Source organism: Globicephala melas, chromosome X (assembly GCF_963455315.2).
Source record: "Globicephala melas chromosome X, mGloMel1.2, whole genome shotgun sequence".
NCBI lineage: Eukaryota > Metazoa > Chordata > Mammalia > Artiodactyla > Delphinidae > Globicephala > Globicephala melas.
In genome coordinates this window covers 10,686,634-10,699,724 of record NC_083335.1, presented here as the reverse complement: position 1 = coordinate 10,699,724, position 13,091 = coordinate 10,686,634, and the positions used below count along the sequence as shown (strand labels likewise).

The 13,091-nt window shown below is 37.5% G+C and overlaps 1 protein-coding gene across 4 annotated transcripts in view; it reads left to right on the top strand.

Moving 5' to 3' along the window:
- SMARCA1 (SNF2 related chromatin remodeling ATPase 1) overlaps positions 1 to 13,091 on the top strand; it is a 69,141-nt gene that overhangs the window by 16,885 nt on the left and 39,165 nt on the right. For all 4 annotated transcript variants that reach the window (XM_030844869.2, XM_060292490.1, XM_060292489.1 and 1 more), the window contains exons 10-14: positions 3,404 to 3,513; positions 5,011 to 5,237; positions 6,348 to 6,469; positions 10,200 to 10,352; positions 12,632 to 12,764. In XM_030844869.2, the coding sequence (XP_030700729.1) occupies positions 3,404 to 3,513; positions 5,011 to 5,237; positions 6,348 to 6,469; positions 10,200 to 10,352; positions 12,632 to 12,764 (745 nt within the window). The remainder of the gene's footprint in view (positions 1 to 3,403; positions 3,514 to 5,010; positions 5,238 to 6,347; positions 6,470 to 10,199; positions 10,353 to 12,631; positions 12,765 to 13,091) is intronic.

The window sequence follows — 13,091 nt, the reverse complement described above, 5'->3', positions numbered from 1 at the left end:
CTCTCCCCAGGATAATGTGGTTCTCTCCCATAGAGGCTGTTCACTCTCCCGTACCCCACAGGTCCTTGAGATTGCATCAGTATTCTCTTAGTTCCCCAATGCCATTTCAAAACCACTGCTTCTCCACTGTCATGTGTAAAACTCTTCCTTTGAGGCTCAAGTTATCTTGCAAGTCCATCCTCCGTCCATTCTTTTCTCTGTCATCTACTCATTACCAGGTGACCCCCTCACATTCATTGAACACCAGTTTCCCCTTCTTTGTTAACAGCTTCTTGTATCCTTCTCTTTCACTCATATTACTCCATTTGTATCTGTCCTGTTATCTCACAGAGATATCCAGTGCCTGGACTCCTGCTTTACCCCCATCTGTCAGACCATTTCTGTTACATTTTCTGTATCCAGCAATGAGCCCATGTTCTATCACTTGAACCACTTTTTTTTTTGCCAATATCTCAAACTCCCTTGCTCTCTTGATCTGCCATTTCTGCCCTAAAAGCCCTAAACTGGAATTATGTAACTGTCCTATGGGTTTGAATTCTGCTTCTACCACTTACTAGCAGAGTGACCTGCTCTGTACCGGGGCTGCTCAACACTGATAAAGGAGATTACACCCACTGTACAGGTTGGAGCCACTACAGTTTCATGTTCCCTAACGTAAGCTGGGATTTGATGATGTTGGTGATCCTTCAACATGGCCTTCCTCAGCATTCTTTCTCATTTCCTAGAACAGCTATTTCAGACTTTCCCCAGTCTCCCCAAGACCTCTAACCCAGGTGTTCCCTGCCCTCCTCCTTTCTCAGCAAGTACCATCATTCCTTTCTCAAAGAGAAAATAGAAGACATTAGGTAGGAACTCCTTCAAGGATATCCATCTTCCAAGGATATCTGCATCTGAGTTACCTCTGTTTGAGTGGAAGAGGTCTTTCTCCCAGCAATGGCTAATTGTTCCAACGTGAACCCTGGATCTCATCTTTTCTTGTTTCCTTATGGACTTTTCCCCTTGATTTATCCTTTTTATTGACTGAATTTTCTACCTCTCCTTCCATGTTGGCTCTTTTCCTTCAACAGGTAAATATGCTCAATTATCTCCCTTATTAAATCCTAACCCACACTTAGATGCCCCCACCTCACATACACAGAACAGTACTCCCTCAACGCTTTGTCCTTCTCGAGCTGTGATTCTGGTTTATTACCTTGATGGCTAAGCTATTTGAAAGTTTAGTTTATCCCCTCTATCTCCACCACCAAATCTCCTATTTGCTCCTTTTTTTTTTTTTTTTTTTGGCCGCACCATGCGGCATGTGGGATATTAGTTCTCGACCAGTGATCAAACCTCTGCCCCCTGCATTGGAAGTGTGGTGTCTCAACCACTGGACCTCCAGGGAAGTCCCTATTCACTCTTTTTAAAAATGTACACCTATAATTTTAATTGGCTTAGTGGAGTTTTGTGAGGAAGTGGGTATAGATGCATTTGCTATTTTTTGTCTGCTGTTTTTAATGAGAGTCTCAATCTTTCTTTACAGATAATACTAAAAAAAAAAAAAACCCATGTATTGTCCACTTCTCCCTCTCTCCCCCTACCCTGGAAAAATGTAAACTTGGTGTGGCAGAGACCCTGTCTATTTTCCACCACATTGTGCCCTGTGTGCCTGGTCCAGAGTAACTGCTCATTAAACATTTATTGACTTGAAGCCCTAACAGTCATCATGCTTTATGTAAATATTTATTTAGAGTTAAACAGAACAAGTCCAGAAACAAATGACCTTATGTAATAGGGAATTTATTGCAAGAATGCAGAGGAGTAGAAGACAAATCTTCCAAGAATCTTGTAACACAAGTTGTAGTACAGCTGGGCCTCTGATAGCACGAACTTGGTCAACTCTGGGGAATGTTTACTCTGTCTCTGGTGGGTCCTATTCACTCCTGAATCCATTGACCACTAGAGTTTATCCATTAAATACAATTGAAACTTACTTAACAAGTGTTTGTGATTTCAGTTACTTAGTTCAGGGTATACCTTTTGGTCAGTGCCCTAGCGTCTCTGTAATATTTAGTACCGCTAACCACTCCTGCTTTAAGAGCTTTCTGTTTAGTGTCTGGGGTATGGGATGGATTTTCTCTTACCTCTTTGGCTATTCTTTTCAGTCCCAACCATGGTCTTTTCTTTCTCTGTCCCTGAAAGTTTAGTGTTTCATAGGGCTTTGTCTTTGGCTTCCTTTTTCATATGTGCTCTCCCTGGGGGTTCACTCCCATAGTTTCAGCTACCACCTCTATACTTATAACTCCCAAATTTCTCTCTCCTTGTCTCTCTCCTAAGCTCTAGACTTACATGTCCCACTGCCTTCTGAGTCTTCTGCCTAAATGTCTCACAGTCAGTTGAAACTCTTAAAAATGCCACTTAGACAAATTTAAGAGGCCCAAGCAGGAAACCAGAAGTCTTCGTTTACACTTCCCTTTTCCTTACCTCCCATGGATCTCTAGTAATAATAGCCACAGTTTACCGATGTCTACTGTGGTTAAGCTCTACACATGTACTACCACAAATTGTCACAGAAGCCTTGAAACTAGGTGTCTTTATCCCCATTTAAAAATGCTTGGCATACACAAATACCATAAATCTATATGTTTTGGATGAATGTATGAGGAAACAGGCTTGGAAAAGTTAAAAGAACTTGCCCAGCTCACAACAGCTAATCAGGGACTGAGCTGGATGTAGAATCGGCCTGATCTGGGTTTGATTTCTGCTTCTACCACTTACTAGCAAGGTGACTTTGGTGACATTACTAACATTGAAATAATTGCCTTTCCCTCAAAGATTTATTGTAAGGATTTAATACTCTATCAAGTTCATGGTGTAGTATTTGGCACATTGCAGGTGCTCTAGAGATTTTTTTTTCTTGTGATAGAATTTGCCTTGCAGGTATACACTGATTGTTTCATGTTTTTTCTCTTTTCATTCGTATCTTCCTTAACATTGAACCATTTTCTCCTCATTCATATAGTTAACCATTTTTAAATGGCTTGAATTTTTGTTTCACTTTTAGAGACTCTTGGATCCATACTCTGACTTCAGATTTCCTCTCAGGTTTAAAAATATTGTATGACAGCAGATTTTTTAAAAAAGTATATTTTGTACTTTTTCAATAGTCAATAATCTTACTGTCTTAATTTTTAATGTCTTTTCTGCCATCAAATCATGAATGTCTAATTTAGGTCCCCTATTCTGAGCCTGTAATGGGCCGTTACTTGGTTCTTTTTTACCAAGAAAGTTGGCAACTGGTGTTGGTAGTGTTTTTCAGATTATACAGTGGGAAGTAAATTTCACATTAGGGTGTTGTCAATGAAATAAATGGTTTATAATATTGAATGTTTTATAAACTTTTATAAAAACTCTCACTTTTTAGGTTTTAAAACCATTTTTGTTACGGCGTATAAAAACTGATGTAGAGAAGAGCCTGCCTCCTAAAAAGGAAATCAAGATTTACTTGGGATTGAGTAAAATGCAGCGAGAATGGTGAGCTATTATATTTACATTAGAATTTATTTATTAAAAATTAGCTTTGTGGGCTTCCCTGGTGGCACAGTGGTTGAGAGTCCGCCTGCCGATGCAGGGGACACGGGTTCGTGCCCCGGTCCGGGAAGATCCCACATGCCGCGGAGCGGCTGGGTCCGTGAGCCATGGCCGCTGAGCCTGCGCGTCCGGAGCCTGTGCTCCGCAACGGGAGAGGCCACAACAGTGAGAGGCCCGCGTACCGGAAAAAAAAAAAAAAGCTTTGTAGTGGTTCAGTTGTGCCTTTAGTTCAAAAATTACATTTTTATGTTTAAATGCCAAGTTAAGTAGTTCAGATATTTTAATAGAAAATTGATGAGTATTTTATTTAACCTTTAGGAAAGAGCATGGGCCTTGGAGTCTATAGACCTGTGTTTGAGTCAGTGCTTTGCCTCTTAATAGCTACTTAGCTTGGACAAGTTATGTAATCTCAGTTTCCCTTCTGTAAAATGGGGGTAATAATACTTAGCTTATAAGGATGTTAGGGTTAAAGGGGATAATGTCACCGGCACATTTGCTAGTTATTCTTGCTTTTTCCATCAATGAAAAAAGCAAGCTTGTATTGATAAATACAAGCAGAGCAGGAAATTGACAAGAGGAGTCACAAGGAATCATAAATTTAAACATAAAATTAAACATGTTAGTAATGTAATAATGCTACTAAGAGAAGCAAAGTGTTGCTTATATAAATAAAATTAGATAATTTATAATATACAGTGACTTCTCTATTATTGAAGCCAGTATAGAGGAGTGGTAAAGAGTATATTTCTCTGGACTCAGACATTAAGATCAAACCCTCGCTTTGTCCCTTTCTGTGGCTCTGAATAAATTGTTTCACTTCTTTTAGCTGCCTGAATTTCCATCTGTAAAATGGCAGTGACCCTAGTACTTACCTTGGAGTTGTAAAGATTTAACAAGATGATTCATATACCTGGCACTTGCACTCAGTACAAGTTGGCCGTCGTTATAATTAAATATTATTACTGTCCAGGTGGATATGTAGGTCTGTTTTCTCCTGGGTGAAGGTCTAGAAAAGACAATAAAAATGTTTATAGGATCAGAAAAAAATGACCTATGAAGACAGGTATAAGAAATTGCAATTGTTTTTAACTCAAACAAGTAAAAGCCAGATACCAACTTTCAGCAAATATTGTAGTTATTAAATATTAATAATTATCAGATGTAGTTGTCTGAATTGTTATCAGCTGATGGTAATTTTTAGCAATGGATAAAGCAGGAGGAAATAGGTTTATAGGCAACATACAAGTTAAAATATTCAGATCGTCACTATTTTTTGGTTTTACTGATCAAATTTAGTCTCAAATCAAATCTTTTTGTTTTTCTTTAAATAGGAATCTAAGCAGATCACCAAAGGGACATTATTTTTTTTCCAAAGGGACATTTCTTGATGGCATTAAGCCTTTATAATAGTTGATGATTAATTATAGTTTAAAATTTTAGGTATACAAAAATCCTGATGAAAGATATTGATGTTCTAAACTCTGCTGGCAAAATGGACAAGATGCGGCTCTTAAACATTCTGATGCAGCTTCGAAAGTGTTGTAATCACCCTTACCTGTTTGATGGTGCTGAACCTGGTCCACCGTATACCACTGATGAGCACATTGTTAGCAACAGTGGTAAAATGGTAGTTCTTGATAAACTGTTGGCCAAACTCAAGGAACAGGGTGAGTTACAAATCTTCAAATTAATGTGAAGTAACTTAATATTGTATATGAATAACATTTTGCATAATCATTTGTCATTCATTCATTCACTTGTTCAGCACACATTGTTGAGTATTTACTGTTTGTCAGGAATTGTCCTATGGGCTGGGTATACAAAGATGCACAAGACAACAGTCCTTGCCTTGTAGATGCTCACAGTACAGTGAGGAGGAATAGTTGCAGGTCACTGTGATAGTGCTGTGATATGCTGAGAGATTGGGAGTTGGGGAAGTCTTCACAAAGATGATGTTTGAGGTGAGCACGGGAGAATGTGTAGGAGTAAACCATGAGAAAAAGGAAGGGAAGGGTGTTCCACATCTTCAGTGAAGCAGAGGTGTGAAAGAAGGGAATGTAGAGCTTGTGGTATTTGGGTAGAGTGGCAGTGGATGAGTCTGGGAAGATGGATGGGGCCATTACAAAAGGCCTTTTACACTATGATTTAAGGAGTTTGAACTATTTTGAAGGTGGTGGGGGTGGTCATAGAACATTTGGCTGTGGACAGTGATGTGATCAGACTTGTATGTTAGGAAGAGAAGCTTGGAAGCAGCATGGGGGTGTATCTACTGAGGATGAGAGACTAGAAACATCCTCAGGATGGAGTAAAGGCAGATTTTATTTTATTTATTTATTATTTTTAAAATTTATTTTTTTATCATTTAAATTTTATTTTATTTATTTTTTATACAGAAGGTTCTTATTAGTTATCTGTTTTATACATATTAGTGTATATATGTCAATCTCAATCTCCCAATTCAACCCACCACTTCCTCCCTCTTGGTGTCCGGACATTTGTTCTCTACATCTGTGTCTCTATTTCTAGTAAGGGAAGATTTTAAATCATCTCAATATGTGTGGAGGATTTTGAAGACCTTAAAAATGTGTAACTCAACAAATGCATACTTATGTATAGTATCCCTTGAAGGTGTGTGTGTGTGTGTGTGTGTGTGTGGTTAGTGGAGTGTTCATGTGCTATATATTTATATTGCAAATGATGTTTACTTTTATTTTTGTAACTTTCAAGTTAGTTTTACACAAGATGAACCACTTGCTTTTTTTGGTGAAATGTTTTAGGTTCAAGGGTTCTCATTTTTAGCCAGATGACTCGCTTGCTGGACATTTTGGAGGATTATTGTATGTGGCGTGGTTACGAGTATTGTCGACTGGATGGACAAACCCCACATGAAGAAAGAGAGGTGAGGAAGAGAAAATAAAACAAGACTTGAAAAATCAGAGTTCAATTAAGCCACGTTTTTCATCATTAGGTAGTTTTGAACTTTGGCCTTTTCTTTAGCTAGGTGCATTGAATTTCTCACTACCATCTCTCTCTCTTTGAGATCTTTAGCTGGACTTCCATTACACTGGCTCTTTAAAAATCTTTCTTTCCAAGGTTTTCAAAGACATCCTAAGTTATCTATTACATCCTTACCTCCTCTAATCACTGCTGTCTCTGGCCTTTTGACTACTTGTTTCTCAGTTTACTCTTTGACCCCTGATTCTGTGTCATTTTCTTTTCTTGATTTGCCTCCTACATTAGAGCCTCGCCATTCATGGAGCTTAACAGTTGAGATTGTTTCAATTTATGAGCAACCATAGACTCATGAGACAGTAATTTGTAAAGGGAATGATCTCAGTCTTACAGAAATTTTGTACAACTGAAATGGGACAACATAGGTGTAGGAGCTTATCATGCACTTGGATTTTGGAGTACTAAAAGGTTGGTGTGCAGGAATGAGTCACTTAGCTAATGAGGAAGCCTGCCTAGCACCCACTAGTTTTCTGTAATTTGGAAATTCTTGAAGATTTTTAGATGACTTCTCATGAATGTCAGGGGTCTAATGTATTTTAAGCCCTTTAAAGCACTTTTTTTTTTTGAGGGAGAGGGCTTTGCTAATTTATCTTCTCTTTTCTGTGATCCTTCCGGGCTCTGTCTTTGGCCTCTGTTTTAAGTCTATACTCATGCTCTGGGCAGAGATCGTGATTTCATGGTATAGTGGAAAATGCATTGAACTTGGTTTCAGAAGACCTGAACTTAACACCAACTCCACCACTATGCGTGCAAGCTATTTAATCCTCTGAGCCTCAGTATCTTTGACTCTTTATTATAAGGGTAATATTAATGCTTAGGCTTCTGTTTTCCTGACAGTGTTGTGAGGATCACTGCATATAATATGTATGAACAGAGTTTTTGTACTATGTAGTGCAGTATAGCCCACAGGTCATGAAAGTGCACACAGGCCTTTTCACCTCTCAGTTCTAGGACCCCTTCTCAGGCCACAAAGACTCTCAGCCTGTGTCCCTCTCCTTCCATAGCTGCAGTGGGCACTCTGTCCCTTGTGTGCCTCCTTAGTGAAACCTGGCATAGTGTACGATAGTGTCCACAGCAGGAGCACAGGCCCTTTTCACATTAAGGGTTTCCCTGCTACACACTGTGGGAAAACAGTTGTGGTAATATTTATAAATGAGGACGTTTCAAAGCTTATGCTGTTCCCTGCTCTTTAGTCTTTTACCCTCTCTGAAATGGTAACTTGAATCTTTATTGGGCTTTCGCTGATTTATTCCTGGGAATGGATTTCTCCAAATCCACATTAAGCATAGTACCATTCAAGATGGCCCTTCTTCCCGGAATGAAGATGATACTAAGGCAGAAGAGTAGGTGCTTTCTGATCTCAAATAGCCAATTTGCATTTCTGTCTAATCTCTCTGCTCATGAATAATGTGGACTTTACCTAATTATGCTCCAATTATCTGGTTTCTTAAAATGTTAAATAATGTTCTCCTTTCAGAGACTTTGAATCACATGCTTTGACTTTAGATATAGCAAAGTGAGGGACTTCTCTGGCGGTCCAGTGGTTGAGACTCTGCCTTCCAGTGCAGGGGGTGCGGGTTCGATCCCTGGCTAGGGAGCTAAGATCCCACATGCCTTGCAGCCAAAAATCCAAAACATAAAATAGAAGCAATATTGTAACAAATTCAATGAAGACTTTAAAAACGGTCCACATCAAAAAAAAAATCTTTAAAACAAAAAAGATATAGCAAAGTGAGAGCTGTTTGTTTTCTTTTGGAAATGTCCTGCCTTCCCATTATGTTGTTGTTCAGACAAGCATTTCATCTATTTTCCTAGTAAGAAGGGGAAGACTACCTTTAATTCCTTACTCGATTTGTTTGCGAGCTGTTAATAAGCAATTCTTTCTCAATAGCAGCTGGATTTGCCCTTTCTCCATTGCTACAGCTAAATTCAGCTAGCTCCTCACTTTTATGGGGAAAGGAACTAACATTTGTCAAGCAACGACTATGAGCTAGGCAACTTAGAGTTCCAGCTGAATTCTCCCAGCAGCCCAGTAAAGTATTGGCATAATTTTCTCCACTTGAAACTGTGTCTCGGAGAGGTTAAATGCTTGCTGAGAACCACATGTGTAATAAATGGTAGAGTTATGATTCACGCCCAGGTTTTTGCTATTTCCTCTACACCAAATTGCCTCTCACTACACCATGCTGCTTTCTGTACTGCCCCCTCTACATGCTGTATGGACTGCGGCAGAGTCACCTTCTCTGTCTGCAACTTTTGACCATGCCATTCCATTCCTTAAAAATAGAACTTCCTGTATTTTGCGATTATGAAAGTAATATATGATTGCCAAGGAAATCTTGAGAAGAAAAGTATTTCTGGCCAATATTTTTATGCATATATAATATATAAATAATTAATATTATACTCTATACACTACATATGAAGTTCAGTATCCTGATACTTTTTACTCAACATTATATTGTACTTTCCTATATCAGTAAAAAATATCATTGTAAAAATAATTTTAGTGTGATATTTCATCCTGTGGACATACAATAAATAATTTATCCCCCTATTGTTGATCATTCAGGTTGTTTCCAATTTTTCACTATTATAAATAATGCTTAAGTAAAAGTCCTTATACATAAATCTTTGTGCCCATCTCTGATTATTTCCTTAGGATAAATTCCTAGAAGTGGAATTACTGGGTCAAAGGGTATGAACACTTTTAAGACTCTTGATGCATATTGCCAAATTGCTTTCCAGAAAGGTTGTACCAATTTACACTCCCAGCAGCAATGTATGAGAGTGCCCGTCTCACCGCCCCCTCGTCAACATTGAGTATATCATTTTTTTAATCTTTAAAAAATGGTATTATGTTGTTTTAATTTGCATTTATTTGATTACTAGTGAGATTGAACATTATTCTTGTGTTTATTAGCCATTCGTACTTGTTCTTTTGTGTACTGTCCTTTTTTTTCTCATTTTTCTATTGCGGTCTTAGTGTTTCTTTCTAATTAATTTGTATGAGATCTTTATATAGCAAGGATATTAACATCCTATTAATTTTTAAGACTCTTCACTGAATATCCCTGGATTACCTTCCTGATTTTCCTCATTACTTCCCTGTTTGCTCCTTTTCACCATATGGAAATAAATCTACTTACCTTCCCCTCTATCTGTTGCTCTCATTCCCATTTCTAAACTTTTATCTCTCTTGGTTGGTCTTCTATACCTTCTTTATTAATTCTTCATAAATTAATGGGAATGAAGTTGAGATATCTGACATTTTACCCCCTAGATATATTTTAGCTCCCACTCAATTAAAACATTTTCACTATTATTATTTTAAAATAATTTAAATGATTGATTAATTGCTTAGTTAAATTTGTCTTTGTGATTGTTCTTTTTATTGAGGTAAGCTTCTAAAGGTTAGGAACGTTATGTAATACACTTTTTACTGTACACATAGTACAGTTTATAGATAGATGCTTAAATATTTTTGAAGATGGAAGAATATTACAAAGTGGGGTTTTGAGCATGCATGTTAAAATGTTTATTTCTTTCTTAAGGACTCTGGTAATATAATTTGATTTTTCTCTCTTTTTCTTCCATCTCCTGTCAATTAAATAAAGGAAGCAATAGAGGCCTTTAATGTTCCTAATAGTAGCAAATTCATCTTTATGCTGAGTACCAGGGCTGGAGGTCTTGGAATTAACTTGGCAAGTGCTGATGTGGTTATACTATATGACTCAGACTGGAATCCACAGGTTGATCTACAAGCTATGGTTAGTAATCTTTAATGGTATCAGAAATTTACCTTAGCTCGGAAAACTATTGTTATTTATACAGCACAAAGGTAATTTATGATGAAATGGTAACAACAATCTTTGGGGGATTTTGTAGATGTTAAAATAGATTTTTCTGGAAAACAAAGTTGCTGTGCTAATTGCAAAAAACAAACAAAACAAAAACAAATACACCCCAAGCCCAACTATAGCATTTGTGTGTTGATTTTGGCTTTTATCATGAAACAGAAATGTCATTTTTTCCCACTCTTAAATATTGAAGAGGGCACATACATATGTTTTAATGAAAAGGGTTTAAAAATTAGTCTTTCAGTATTAATTTCCTTAACAACTAAATATATTAAAATCCTTAGCACTGAAATTGGGAGAGATAGGGTTTTAATTTCTGTTATAAAACAATTGGGGCAAGAAGGTAAAAAGGTAACAAAGGAATATATTCCAGGAAAACATTTGCTACCTAAGGACACCATCAGAAACTACTCTATGTTTAAAAAAGATTCAGGGAGCTTTTCTTACCTTTCATCATGGTATCATTTATTGAACTAGAGCTACAACTTGAGTCACTGTGACTCAAGTTTTGAGATTATATATAATTTCAGAGGTAAAAAGATAAAACATAGCTATGCATTCAAAATCCCAGGAATTTATGGGACAACTGACTGTCTTTGGAAATGATTAAAGTCATATGCCAATGAGGCAGAGCTTAGAAGTCGTCCCTTTTCTTTTATAATAGAGAATTGAAAATATTGACCATCGGGACATTTTAAAATCCACATACTTTGGCATAATTGTTACTGCTTTAGGTACCAAACTGCATGTTTGATGTGACTAAGTTGGAGTAAGCCCCAGTAAGTTACAGTGTTACTGAACTGGAAAACTTACTGGTGACACTTTATTTCCTTAAAAGTGTTAGAGGATAGCTGATCTTTCACGATTTACCGATTTGAGTTTGAAATGTAAATATGTGTAGGGGTGTTGCATTCTCTCTCAGTGTGCTGTGTTGAAACTGTTACTGGCTCTAGTGTTTTTATATTTAGTACAAGGGCTGTTTTGAACCCTGTTTCTTTGATTTTTTTTTTCTCGACCAGCCTCCTCCCTTCACCTATTTGCCCTGGCAGCTTCTTGTGTTTTAAAAACACTCCCCCTGCAATGAACATTGTGGTACATGACTCTTTGAATTATGGTTTTCTCAGGGTATATGCCCAGTAGTGGGATTGCTGGGTCGTATGGTAGTTCTCTTTTTAGTTTTTTAAGGAACCTCCATACTGTTCTCCATAGTGACTGCTAAAAAAAAAAAAAAAAAAAAAAAAGGTCATGAAGAACCTAGGGGCAAGATGGGAATAAAGACACAGACCTACTAGAGAATGGACTTGAAGATACGGGGAAGGGGAAGGGGAAGCTGGGACGAAGTGAGAGAGTGGCATGGACATATATACACTACCAAACGTAAAATAGATAGCTAAGTGGGAAGCAGCCGCATAGCACAGGGAGATCAGCTCGGTGCTTTGTGACCATCTAGAGGGGTGGGATAGGGAGGGTGGGAGGGAGAGAGACACAAGAGGGAAGAGATATGGGGACATATGTATAACTGATTCACTTTGTTATAAAGCAGAAACTAACACACCATTGTAAAGCAATTATACTCCAATAAAGATGTTTAAAACAAAAACAAAAACACTCCCCCTAGCTGTTTATATGTTATCAGAACTTGCCACCTGTCACACCTTTACCAACTGTAAACCATAGGACCAGTTCAAGACCATACAGTAAGGGTATTAATAACCCATTAATTTTTATGACCCTTTATTACAGATCCCTGAATTGCCTCAGTAAACAGAAAGAACTGCTTGCTGATGAGAGAAAGCTGACTTTTGCCACCAAAGCAGCCCTTATTAACTAATTTGCCCCTCACTTAAAAAACTCCTTGCTAGTGTGGAAGATGTTTGTATTTAATGGCTTAAAGTTACTTAGTAACTTAATCCAGAAGCTTTCAGCTCTCTTTAGTCCTCATCTTAAAGGGGTTTTGTCTGTTGTCCTTCTGGAAATTTCCATTAATGGTACGGCAGAATATTTGCAGATTTCTGTGTTCCCAGGGGTCTCTACATATTCTTAATATTCTTTACCCTCGTTTCAAAAATGGCAGGTCTAGAGAGATCAGGAACTAATTTTTATTTTCAGAATTTTATAGCATAAGCTTGCTATACCATACATTTTATCCAGAATGCCCAATGTCTTATATTAGGATTTTTTTCTACTAGGATCGGGCACATCGTATCGGTCAGAAGAAGCCAGTACGTGTATTTCGTCTCATCACCGACAACACCGTTGAAGAAAGGATTGTTGAAAGAGCTGAGATAAAACTGAGACTTGACTCAATTGTCATACAACAAGGTATTTATACGTGTAAACTGAATTAGGTGTTCTTTTTGAAAAACACGTGCAGTTTTCTTCAGAGGAGATTACTTTTAATGAAAGTTGACCAAAATCTGCAAACTTAGTAAAAGAAAAAAGTCAAATTAAAAAAAATGCTAATTTAAATCTGCCTATTTTGAAACCTGGCATTCAGTATATGGAGTAGGTACTTGAACATCACTAGCTTATAGCTGAATGTCAGTGGCATGTCTTTTGAAGTACTTGGTATTATTTAGCAGATAAAATGTTTGGTTTAAAAATTTTAGAACATGTATTAGAGGGTGCCTTTTCATACAGAACAATTTG